Source organism: Hyaena hyaena, unplaced genomic scaffold (assembly GCF_003009895.1).
Source record: "Hyaena hyaena isolate Hyena2069 unplaced genomic scaffold, ASM300989v1 scaffold_322, whole genome shotgun sequence".
NCBI classification, from domain to species: domain Eukaryota; kingdom Metazoa; phylum Chordata; class Mammalia; order Carnivora; family Hyaenidae; genus Hyaena; species Hyaena hyaena.
In genome coordinates this window covers 589,631-603,325 of record NW_024080954.1, presented here as the reverse complement: position 1 = coordinate 603,325, position 13,695 = coordinate 589,631, and the positions used below count along the sequence as shown (strand labels likewise).

General features: G+C 35.1%; 1 protein-coding gene across 5 annotated transcripts in view; it reads right to left on the bottom strand.

The window, feature by feature from the left end:
* Positions 1-690: 690 nt before the first annotated feature.
* RIMS1 (regulating synaptic membrane exocytosis 1) overlaps positions 691-13,695 on the bottom strand; it is a 477,312-nt gene continuing 464,307 nt past the window's right edge. For all 5 annotated transcript variants that reach the window (XM_039248922.1, XM_039248923.1, XM_039248925.1 and 2 more), the window contains 5 exons: positions 9,556-9,694; positions 6,805-6,917; positions 3,428-3,529; positions 2,507-2,646; positions 691-1,191 (listed from right to left, as the gene is read on the bottom strand). In XM_039248922.1, coding sequence (XP_039104853.1) covers positions 973-1,191; positions 2,507-2,646; positions 3,428-3,529; positions 6,805-6,917; positions 9,556-9,694 — 713 coding nt within the window. In that variant the 3' untranslated portion in view covers positions 691-972. The remainder of the gene's footprint in view (positions 1,192-2,506; positions 2,647-3,427; positions 3,530-6,804; positions 6,918-9,555; positions 9,695-13,695) is intronic.

Here is a 13,695-nt window from a genome sequence, read left to right as displayed (position 1 = left end):
TAGTCACCATTCTGGGAAGTCAAAAGTATAGTTTATACACATGAGCATATACTTATTTTTTGGGATATCAGGAAGAAAAAGTTATTACAAGGAGTGTTTCCAAAGTACAATTATGTGGTTAGTTTTAGTTCCCAGCATTAGTTGCAGATTGACTTCTCTAAAAGTCTTCCATGAAAAATGATGGAAAAAATAAATTAATGTTTTAGAACACAAACAGATATGCTCTTCATTTTAAAAAAGTGTTTTAGAAGATGACTTTTTGTTTTCTGGGTTTGCACACATAGGACTTTGACAAATTATAAAATGAAAGCCAGTGAAATCCTTCATTGGCCTCATCTTGCCTAGTTGCTGAACACTTCGGGGAGATGCCACAGAGACTGTTTCAGCCCTTTTTTGGTGCTTTTGGGAAAAGAAAGGAAGGGTCTTTGTAAGCATCATGAGGCCTGTCGTGACATATCCAAAAACTAGTGGAAATAACAAATACAATGAAAAATAAAGCAAAAGAAATCAAGAAACCAAAACCCAACAAATAACACACAAATAAACAAAACACACAAAAAACAAAACTTCTCAAACACCAGGGAAATAACACTGCTTGTGGTCTGTGCAGTAATGTGTAAAATACAACTTTTCAGAGTGAGAGTTTCCAGTTTGTTCAAGTGTGTGTGTGTGTGTGTGTGTGTGTGTGTGTGTGTCTGTGTGTGTATTTGAAGTTTCCTCTTTTTCTGTTTGTTAGAAGCATCAGTGACTCTCACTAGCATGTTGACTCTTACTGTAATTTGATAGACTGCCTTGTTCTGTCATATGAAGCCAGGTTTTAAACAACAAGTGGGACATATTATTGAAAAACTACTACAGGCAAAACACAAGTTGATTGTCTGTCTCCAACAATGCTTTTGATCATGAAATATCTGGTTCAGATTATTATCCTGAAAGGTAGAGTTTCACTGGAATGACTCTGGTAGGAGTTCACTATGAGCGGATGCAGGGAGGCCCAGTTGAACTTTCCAGAGATGACTGGGAAGCCCGGCGGGTTAGGGGAGTGAGTGTGGGATCCACCAGGGATGATGGTGGGAACAACTTGTACCATCCGATTACCATACTGGATAGATCGAGTTCTTCCAACAAGATTTGAGCCACACCCATAAAGCATTTATGGTCCATTCTGCCATAGTCCCCCCAGACAATGACCTGCAGAGACAGAGAAATGCAATAAAACTCGGATGTCTCTTTCATATTTGAAGAATTGAAAGAAACTATTTTGCAAAAGTGGGCCAATGAATGAGAGGAAATGAATATAACTGACACTAAGGAGGAGGAACAGATAGAAAGATATTAACATTAAGGTGCTCAAAGAGATCCTTCACAATAATTTTTAGATTAGATAGAAAGCAACTAATGTTTCCATAGTCAATGAGGGGTATTATCTACATAAACTATGATAAAGAAATACATATACATGTTTCTTTATATATACATTTAATACCTTCTTTAGAAATTACTATCTGGTAAGTAATGTACAAATCAAAATTTGTACAAGTTAGGAAGGTAAAACAATGCAATTCGGTGTATGGTGGAGTGTGTACATGATGGAGTATGTATAAAGAATGAGAATATTCATTAAATTCCTTTTATATTATATACTTGTTAGTGAAGGTTGAAAAATAATTGTAATCTGGTTCCTTTTGAGCACTTGCCTGACAATTCTGATTTGATAAGATGATTAGAATGTCAGTGAGCTTACAGGCAGTTAGCACAATGTGGGTCAACTCCTGTTGGTATCAGATAAGCATTCATTCTATTACACTTACTCTTAAGGTTCTATTTTCCAGTCCTTTGGTCATCAGGAGATGTTCTCAACTGAATGCATTCGCCTGCTTCACACAGGCAAGAGTGGTGAAACTGCCTTTTCAATTTACTGAGTGACTTTGCCAAATTATTTAATCTTTGTGATCCTCATACATAATCTTTAAAAGGGGGATAATGATATTTTATGTACACGGTAGTTAAAATGTTTAAAAGAAGTTATGTATGTAATTATGTAACAATGCATCTGACATTCACCAGTCCTGAACATTCTCTTTTTCTTTCCTTTCTTCTTTGTATCCCATGTCTGGCACATAGTAATGCTCAATAAATTATTATTATTTGCCTTGATTGTCTACCTACCTACCTACCTACCTACCTACCTACCTACCTACCTACCTATGTACCTATCAAGAAGAGGGGCTTTGGGAAGCAGGGCAAAAGCAGAAGGAGAGGATAGAGAGAAGGAAAAAAAGAAGGGAGAGAAAATAAACATTGTATTATCTATTAGATCCACTAGATATTTTTAATACTGCATATTATTTATACTGTAAATTTACTGTTTGTTTTTTCTACTCAAGGATGTTACACTGCATTTCTCCTTACTGAAATTTATTCTCTTCATGTTTGAACACTCTTCGGTGCTTATATAGATAATGTGAATATTACAATGTAAAAAGTCAAACAAACTTTTACATACCTGAAGAACTTTACCCTGTGGACTTTCGTCAAAAACCAGGGACTGTTGATACAAAGGATCAAGGGTTTTTCGTGCAATTCTTGTCTTCTTCTTGGCTATACAGGCCCCATTTTCCAAAAGATATACTTTGACGTATGGAGCTGAACAAAGGTAACATTAACATATAAGAAGTTAATCCTTCAAGTTAAACTGATTTTATTAGAGAATGCTTTATTAGAGAATTAGAGATGCTTACTGAAAGCCTTCCACTGACTATTTAAATCATTTTAACTTTTCAGTGCTCCATGAATTCTATTCCTTAAAACCCTTATGTTACCATTACTGCCATTTTCCTCATTTCAGGTAAATGTATGTGAGATTAACCTAAGATTGACTGACTTGGAGTATAGCTGGCTTTATAGTTCACATTTACTTATTTATTTCATGTTTCTATTTATTTTTAAGAGAGCACAAGCAGGGGAGGGGCAGAAAGAGAGGGAGACACAGTATCTGAAGCAGGCTCCAGGCTCTGAGCTGTGAGCACAGAGCAGGGTTCAAACTCACAAACCGCAATAACATGACCTGAGACAAAGCTGGACATGTAACTGACTGAACCCGTACAGTTCACATTATAAATATAATAATATATAAATATGATAAAAGCACATTCGTTTTTATGATTGGAATTAAAAAAATTTCCTTTTCATTTGTAAATGTGCAAAAAAACTCAATTTAATTTTATCATACTCTTACTTAGACTTTCTGACAGTATAATTGCACAAGGAAAACCCAGATCCATTTTTACAGAATCAGAGAATACAGAAAAGCTGCCTTTTTAATCAATCAGATGATGCAAAGCATATATGATTCGAATGCAACAAATATTGTGATTTTTGCTTATGTCAGATTCTCTTGTCCAAACTCAGAACCACCTTTCCTTACCAGGTGTAGACTTGGAACCAGGTTTTTGCGTGAGGCTTCGTGCTCTAATAACTTCAACTTCCAACTGGCCTTTTTTATCCTCCATTCCAATTTGTATGTCACCTGCAAGTGGAAGGGAAACAAAGTGTTTCAGCTTCTTTGCAGTTACATACAGATAAAAAAAATCAGACGTACGTAATAATAGACTCCAAATTATGATCTTCATGATCTTGATAAGAAACTCTAATATTTAGAGTTCCCTGATACCGTTTTTCTTCCCCTTCTTCCAAATCAGGTTTTGAATTGTTTCTTTTCATTTTTCTGGTACTAATCCATGTTATGAGAGTTCTATATTAGTTTATAAATCACTTAATTATAACAATACTAGATTTAACTTATTCTTCTATAATAAGCTTTCTTATCCTTTTTGTCATCTAATATATAATACTTCTTAGTATAAAATATAATTAACTGTATTTCCATTATTTAGAGAAAATCACTATTAATGTTTTAGTGAATATCCCATCTCAGAAGTACTTTCTCTTTAACTAACTTCCTCCTTTCCTCTATTCCTTCCTTCCTCTCTCTTCTTTCTTTCTTTCTTTCTTTCTTTCTTTCTTTCTTTCTTTCTTTCTTTCTTTCTTTCTTTCTTTTCTTTCTCTCTCTCTCTCTTTCTTTCTTTCCTTTCTTTCTCTCTCTCTCTCTATATATATATCTATCTGTCTATATCTATCTATCTATCTATCTATCTATCTATCTATCTATCTATCTATCTATCTATGTCATGACCATACATCCTTAATTCATTGACTAGAGGGACTGGTGAATGAGTATGTCATTACTTATTTAACCAATTCTTGTGGCTACAAATATAGGCTATCTACATTGTTGCTATTATAAATAGCACTGCAATGAACAGTTTTATAGAGAATTTTTGTACACATGGTCATTTATCTTTTGAGCACAAATTCCGGTCTAATTGAATGGGCATTCAAAAATGCCATGTATATTGCCAAGTATCCTTCAGAAAGATTGTGCCAGTTTGTACTACCACCAGAGATATCTGTCTTTCCATATTCTGTAGCCACTAATAGTGGTATTAGCAATATGTCTAATTTTTGCCAATCTGATGGTTAAAAAGTTATAATTTGTATTTCTTTGATTAATAGAGAGGCTGAACATATGTCTAAATATTTTCAGTTTGTATTCTTTCTCTTATGTCTTACGTCTTCATAACCTTTGCCCATGTTTACTAAGGTGATCATCATTTCTGGTTGATATGATACTTTATTTCTTAAGAGAAACATAATTATTTCTAATTTTTCTTAGTGAAATAATCATTTACTCCATTGTGAATTCTCTTTATTTGCTAAGTCAGTTGATCAGCTTTGTGGTTCTGGATTGAGAACCATTAGTTTTATAACCCTGTTTTAGACTCAGCTCCCGGATTTCTCTTTGGTTTGGTTAATCACACACATAGTTTAAAGAGTCTAACTGTTCTATAAGCCTAATTATTAGTATAAAAGATTCCCATTCTCTCTCTCAACTCTTTGCCTTCCAAAGGTCACTGCTTTCAAGATTTTTAATATTTTTATGTGATTTATTTTTACTGTTTGGCCTTTGCCTCAGTATTTCTAAGTACTAAACTTATAAGGTATTTTCCTATGTTTTTTTGCTTTTAGATATATTATTAGTTTCTAACTTCAATGTCTCTCACTGCCTTCCTTCCCCCACCATATACTGACACTTTCTGTCATTCCATTTTTCCATTATTAGTTTATATAAATATGATTACATGATATTACTTAGAAATGAGTGAATTAGAACACTGGTTACTTCTCAGTTCTTGGAGAGCTCGTTCTTTTCCCTATACTTAATAAGTGTCTTTTTAAAAAGCATTTGTTTACATTTTTATGTATGTATCATTAATTCAACCCCTTATTTCTCTCCTGGTTGTTTACTTCTTCCATAAAATCTATCACATTAGGTATTCTTAGATTTTATTTTATGGATTCTGACAGGCTACCATTCGGACAAACTGCTTTTAAAGTTTGCTGCAACTGTTATCTTTAGCTTTTCCTTCACTATCATCTTGGGTACCCCAAACATTTCTCTCTTGTGCTGAAGCATTCACTTGCTGGATCTTTTCTTCCTCCTTTTTCAGTTCTCAATTTTTTTTTTAATTCACTTAGTTCATTTCATTGAAGTATATCTTCCAGCAGCTTTCTGAGAAATGTTGTGCATTAGGAAAGTGTTTTGAGACCTTTCTTGTCAGTGTGTTTTTATTCCAGCCTGAAACTTACGTGATAACTTGGCTGGCTATTGTATTCTACATTGGAAATCAATTGTTACTGAGAATTTTGAAGGTAATATGCAGTAATCTTCTGGCTTCCAATATTATTATTGAAGAGTCCAATGGAAATCTGAATTTTTTAGTGTTTATTTATTTTTGAGAGAGAGAGTGAGCAGGGAAAGGGCAGAGAGAGAGAGGGAGACAGAGAATCTAAAGCAGGCTCCGTGCTATCAGCACAATGCCTGACATGGGGCTCGAACCCACAAACTGTGAGATCATGACCTGAGCCAAAGTCAGATGCTCAACTGACTGAGCCACCCAGGAGCCCCTGACTTTTTGATAGTTTTGTACAGAATTATTTTTCCTCTTAGGAAACTTGTAGAATTTACTATTAATCTCTGGTGTTGTGAAATTCCATGATGATGTGCCTTTGTGGTGACCTATTTTCATGCATTTTGCTGAGTATTCAATGGGTCCTTGCAAGCTAGAATCTCATGTCCTTCGGGTGAATATCTATTATGCATGTTACATGTAATTTTCTCCATTCATCATTTTTCTTTTAACTTAATTTAGGGTATATTTTGCTAGTAGAGGTTTTCAACTTATCTAGCTTTGGTTTGATCCTTTAGAAGTTCTTCCCACTCCAAGAGCATAGAAACATTAATGTAACTGTTTGTCAGTATTTTTTAGTGTCTTTCTCTACCCAATTTCTCCGTTATAATTTAGCCTAAAATATTTTTTTTAAGTCTTCAGTAGGAGGCAATTTCATTAATCTTTTTTTTGCTTAGTGGAATAGTTATGCCAACATCCTTTACTGGAAAATCCACCATCTTGCCAGGCTGTGAAATCCTACCCTTATCCTACGTTTGGATCTACTGTAGACTCTCTATCTTGAGGGTGTTTCCTGATAAATTAAAAAATTTATGACTTTATTTTGTATAATGTCTCAAGTTAGAAATATGCATTAGAAATTAGAATAGTCATTTGAAACCAACAATATCCTAGCTAAAATGCTGCTTCTTACTTATATTACTATTATGATACTTTAAATGACCTTGTCAATCACGAAACGTCTGTTTTCCTGTGGGGGAAAAGTGATTCTTACCCATTGCAGGGGTGGCAAGGGTTTGGCGGCCAACAAGCTGAGCTGGTCCCAGTCCATCAAGAAAATCACTGAATTGACTGTCTGCTCCTAGTCGTACTCCAGGAAATATTAAGCTATTAGCAAAAGTACAAAAATCAAAGCATTAGATCTCCTAGAATTCATTTCATTAGTGTCCATCTGACTACTAATTCTGATCATGAATCATAAACATTGGATAGTTTACTTAGTGATTCTATGCATTCATTGCCTCTGAACCAAGCAAAGCTCAGCACTAATTAAGAAAAGGTCTAAATAAACTCTCAAGTTAAGAACTGATGTTCTATTCAGGAGGGCTTAGGTTATAGTTCTTAATATAATAAGTTTTCTGGACACTTACAAACACAAGTTCCTACATAAGTATATTATTGACATAAAATATAAGATGCAAATATTTATATGATGAACTTTACATAAATAATTGCTCATGAACATTAAGAAACCATGCTCAACTTTAAAAAAATGCCTGATAATTTCTTCAATAAATACCAAAGTTCAAATTCTTATTTACAAATAAAAATATTTAATGTATTCATTTTTTAATGAACTACATTTTTATATTATCTGAGATTTTTATTTAGGTCAAGTAGAAAAGAATTGATTAGAATACATCTGTTTCTTACTACCCACGACTACCTGAACTCCCTGGGCTGTAAGCTCCAGCAGAGAGTAACTGTGCCCTTTTGTTTACTGATGTATCCATGTACCAAGAACCATGGTTGCTAAATATTTGGCCTTCAATGAGTAGTTTTTGATAAGCACATCTCTGTAGGGATTTATTATTTCCAATGTGCTTTCTCATATACTACCTCCTCACAATCAAGGAAATTAGAGAGGGCACAGACTGTTATCACATTCAGAGACCACGAAAATCAATCTATGAGAGGTTAAGTGGCTTATTCAGGTAAGTATTATTTGATTTATTAATTTTATATCACAAAATACTATCTCTAGTCTTTCATTTGTACACATTACAATATTTCATCAAATACTGATATTTTGTCAGCAAGTTTATTTCCATAACTTTCATGTCTGCTGATTTTTGCTCTTAACTATATGTTGCCAGGAGGATTCATACCAATCATTTGATCAAATAAACAGACTTAACAGTTCCAGGAATGGGTAAGCATATCATGATCATTAAGTTGGCATAATTTTATTTCATTTTCTAAACAGAATAAAACAATTCCAGTAAAGCAAAATAAATTATTACTATTAGATTGGTAAATGAGGTTTTTGAATGGCAATAAATGAATAATTATAGAAAAATTTCCACAGTCAATCCCCAAGGAACCCACTGCAGAATAATAATTACTTAATTGTTAAGATCTATCACCTCAGTAAAAGTTTGGTTTTACGAGAAAAATTCTCAAGCATAGAAAAATGCAGGATTTTTTTGCAGGATCTATATGTAAAAGCAGATCAAAAGTAAGTAAAATACAAATCTAGCTATATTTTTTCAAAGTTATTTTATTTTATTTTTTCTTTAATGTATCTTATTTTGTTTAATCCTCATAACAACCATCTGTGACAATTATCATTTTCCCTATCATATGGAAGCAAATTTAATGAATTTTAAAACTAACTAAAACTGTTTAATCACAAAGATAGTAAGGAAGATGAATTTTGGGCTCTTTTCCTAAGGTTGAAAAAAAGTGATGTTTTAAAAACAAAAAAATTTAAGTTCCTATTATGAGAGTAAGTCCTATTAGACTTACTCAGAACCCAAAATAGTTTGGAGAAAAGTAGGAATGTGGAATATTAATTGTTTTAAATGTTTATTTATTTTGAGAGAGAGCCTGAGTGGGGTAGGGACAGAGGAAGAGAAAGAGAGAGAATCCCAAGCAGGCTCCATGCTCAGTAGGGAGCCCAATGTGGGGCTTGATCTCACGACCCAGGGATCATAACCTGAACCAAAACCAAGAGTCTGATTTTTAATTGAGGGGTGCCTGGCTGGCTCAGTCAGTTAAGCATTCAACTCTTGGTTTCAGCTCAGGTGATGATATTGTGGTTTTGTGAGTTTGAGTCCCACATGGGGCTCTGTGCTGGCTTGGGATTCTCTCTCTCCCTCTTCTCCTGCCCCTACCCCACTTACACTGTCTCTGTCTCTCTCAAATAAATAAACTTCAAAAAAAATCATAATAAAAATAAATTTTAATTCAGATTCTGGTGAGTGAGCCAGACAATGAGTTTCCCCATATGAAATAACCCATTAAATGTAGCATTTCTACAATAAACATCCAGTAATGGACTATTATGAGCTTTTCTGGATTGATGGAGATCAGTTTATTTATGTTTAACAGGCTTCTCTTCCTACCTTTGAAAGGTCTGAGTGACCAAGTGCTGAGGTGTGTCCATGTGTAGGTATCATAAGAGGTAAGGCTGTTTTAAAATAGAGGGTTGATCTTCTAGTTAAATAAATAAGCTGTGGGGTGTGTGGGTAGCTCAGTTGGTTAAGCATCTGATTCTTGATTTTGGCTCAGGTCATGATCTCACGGTTTGTGGGACCAAGCCCTACATGGGGCTCTGTACTGACAGTACTGAACCTGCTTGGGATTCTCTCTCTCCCTCTCTCTGCCCCTCTGCCCTCCCTCTGACAATAAAATAAATAAACATTAAAAAAGTAAGGTGCACCATAACCATTGGTGGCTTTGTTTTACCTGTGACTAAAAACCCATGGTTTTTAATCCATACAGATGTGCTGACATCACTTACTTTCCCTCGGAGCTATAACTGTTGATGCTGCCGTCAGTAGACTCTCGACTTGGTTGCCTTACCATCTTCCTCATTTCAGCTGCCATTCCTGTTTCTGTGCTTCTTTGTATGGTGCTTTTTAACTTCTTGTGGCCTGACTCTGACAAGAGAAAATACAAGAAACTCTAAGTCTTGTTTAGACAATTTCTCCCTGAATACTGGTTGATTCTGCAAATTAAACAATTATGCATATAATTAAAAGTTTACTCAGGAAAAGAGTCTAAGAGAATAATCAGATTAGCTAAATCTCTTTGCCAACAACATTCTTTGGCCAAGAGGGGTAGCAGTGGAAGGGACACCACTGTTCTGTTCCAGAGACTACCTGAATCTCAGTGAACCAAAATGAACTCACTGCATTATTGCTGCTCAAGTTAACCACTTCAGTGAAAAGTTGGATTTGGTACTGCACTGCATTATGGGGAAATATAATGCGGAACAACCAAAAAGGAACACTCCCAATCTGGAATGTTCCAAATGTGTGGGAACAGAACTAAATGAATGGGTCTTGTCCTTTAAAGGAGAACAAGGCACAGGGAACTCATACCAGTTTTGGCCATGTATTAGCAATCCTATAAAAAGAACTGTTTGTTTAATGATTTTTGAAACACATTGACATACATGATCTCATTTGAGATGGCATATAAGGATACCTATGTAGGTAGAACAGGTATTAACTTCAAGTCTTTATAGCTATCTCCTGGCTTTTGGACTGAACTGAATGACTTCTTACTGGCAGTTTTGAGTGTCTCTTTTTGCATTATGAATTATAATGGCTGATAATTTTCTTAAACTCTAAGTTCATGGCAACTTCTTCAAGCCACTTTGAAATGCACTAACCAGCAGTCTATTCTTACCATAGAAACGAAATTCGAAAACATTTATTTGGTTAGAACAATACCAAAAGGTTAGACAGACTTTTAATACCTGCCACACTTTTTCCATTTACACATTTGATATGTATTTCAGGTTTTCTTTCAGGTTTTCACATAGTATCATTTAATGCCCATTAATATATGAAAAAATGTTCTATCTGTATAACCATATACATTAAGTACTATATTTGTATAGACACATAAACTCTACAACCCTCACAAAACCTCTGTGAAGCAAGTGCCCCAAAACACTCCTAGACAAACCATATGGAAAATTGCATGTTTTCCTCTCATTTTTGGTCACTGCAATTCTTTTATAGATTGTCTAAAATATATAATTGGTCTTACTATATGGACTTAATGCTGAATATTCTCTACATAAAAGCCACAGCAGTTTCTTAAAAACACAAATTTGAATATATTATTCCTTGCTCAAGATCTTATGGTTTATCATCAAAATTAAAAGAAAAATCTGAAATTATTACAATGGTCTATAAAATGCCACATAATCTGGCCCCTGGCTACCTCTCCAATCTCACACTCTGCCTCTGCTCCCCATGATCATTGCTCTCCAGTCACATGGTCTTCCTGCATTTTCTTGAATACTCCAAGCATGCTGCTTCAGGGTCTGTTTTCCTTAATGTCTTTCCCTTCTGATTTTCTTGCTGTGCTCCCTCACTTTATTCAGGTCTCTGTGTCGATGTCACCTCCTCAGTGAGGCTTTATCTGGTCCTCACCACTTTTTAATCTTCTTGCCATACTTTATGTCTTCATAGTGCTGCTCTGCCATTAAACTTCTATTTGTTTGTTTGTTGTCTGTTCCTCAATTAGAATTTAAGCTCTATAAGGAGAGGAACATTGTGAATATTGCTCACTGTTATCCATAGTATCTAGAAAACTGGTATAAACTCAATATCAGCATCACACCACACCGAGTAATGTGCAATTTCCGCATTCCATTTAACTATAGTACAAACATGTCTATATTTATTCTTTTTAATGGCTGCACTGTATTGTGATATCATAATTAAACCATGTCCTTATTGATGAGCACTTGGGATGTTTCCAGTTGTAATAGGAGAGTTTTTACAGAACATATTTCTAGGAGCTGAATGCTAGTGAAGGGGTACAAATCTGTTTAATCTTAATAGCTTTTTATAAATTGCCATTTAAAACATTATAGTAATTTAAATCATTGCTACCAACATTCATATGGATGTACCTATTTTGCCCCCTAAGGCTCATAAATTCTCTACCTTTCCCCTTTCTAGTCTCTGTCTTGCCTACATGACTTGTCATTGTAGAATTTGTACACTTACTGAAGGCAGTGACTTCATTTATTGACATTCTAGTGCTGTTTTTATTTATTTACATATTGATTTATTTATATACTCTGCCTCCTTTTCAGATGTAGTTCCCTTGTGAACTATGGCCGAGCAACACTTCATTCATACACACATATGGCTGGATCCCACCTGAGGGGTAAAGGCAAGAGTCCCAAGGCTGTATTACCAAACTGAGCCAAGTAGAGTTATGCAAATGTTTACCCAAACCAGCAGGAGGCAATAAACCTGGGGTGGAACACCAAATTCTCATTGAGAACAAGTACTATCATGGCTAGAAAAATGAGAGCAAACTTTACATCTAAATGGTGAGGTGATGCTGGAAACTAGAGGAGAAACAGTGAAGAGGATCAGTAGTGGGGAAGTTCAGGTTATTCGCTCATTCAGTTTTTCATTTATCCATCCATCCATCCACATCCATCCATCCATCCATCCATCCATCTATCCAACAAGTATTTACTAGGCTCCTACTATGTGTCATTCACTGCTCTTGGTGCTGGGGATATACTGATGAATGACAAATTTCCTGCTATCATTGAGCTTACATTCTAGCGTACATGTGTACACAAGCAAGGCAATGAACAAATAAACAAATAAATATATGCCTGGTAATAGGTGCTATGGAAAAAAAAGGCAGGATAAGGGGGATTAAAGGGTGACAGGGTAGAGCAGCAATGGCTTTATTATAAAGGGGTCAGGGCCTCGTTAGTCATCAGTATGGAGGATGACGATATAGGCAGTGAGGGAACAGGAAAGTAATCCCCATGGTGGGACTGGTCCTGGTGACTGTGGTTGCTGTGACAGGGAGCCTTTGAGTAATGTTGGTCAGGAGGGGGCCGTTGTCTTCCCAGTAGCACACAGGTTCCCTCTGCAGTCTTTCCAATGTTGTTGACCCTGACCAAGAGGCTCCTGCACCAGAGATCTCAGGGCTTGGTGTACAGCTGGAAGTGCAGGTGACACTGGACGGCAGGCTATCAGGTGGGCAATCATTTCCTAACACAGGTTTCAAACGGTTGTCACTTATTACATATTTGTTCAATGAATGAAAAAAAATTAAAAGTGAAGTCTACTAATTTGTTTGTACTATGTAATTGGAATATCAGATATTCTTAAAGAAGGGTTTATTTACAGGGTGTCTTAACTTTCTTAGAGCAATTTTTAAAACTTAATAGCTTCCAAACTGTAAATGCTGCATACTTTGAGGAAACATTTGAGAAGTTGGTTATTGAACTTCCTTTTACACTTATTTCATTTTATGACTTTGAATAATACACTGTTAATTTTAAAGTTTTTGTTTTAGTCCTTTTGAAGATAGCAAATATGGGCTGATATCTAGCTCTTGTCTTATTCATGTTAATAAATATTCATTGAAAAGAGTCTTGATGAACTAGACAATTTTATAAAGGCCCAGGTAAAAACTGAGTAAACAGGTCCAGCTATGAATCTGTCTTACTTAAATTCATAACAGCTTTAATATTATTTAGAATACAAGGGTTGGAAAGAACATTGTTTTGTAGATGTGGAAACTAATTTTGGAGAAGTATAATTCATGTAACAAATTATTTGTTCAGCTATTATGCTGAGTCCAGCCTTTTCCAGATGCTGGTGACACAGGAATGAACATAACAGACAAAAGTCCCTGCCCTAAAGGAACTTCCATTCTAGTGAGTATAATGATTTGCTCAATGTCAGGCTGGATTAGATCTTCTGAATCTCAAGTCTTGTGATCATTCCTTTATACTCCAGTTTAGGAAAACACAAAGTCTAATCTTATTCATTTCATGAACAGAACAATGGTTTAGCTACACATATATTTTCATGTACACATTCTCATACTTAAAAACTTCATTAAAACCACCAAATTTCTATACAGGTGCAAATGTATA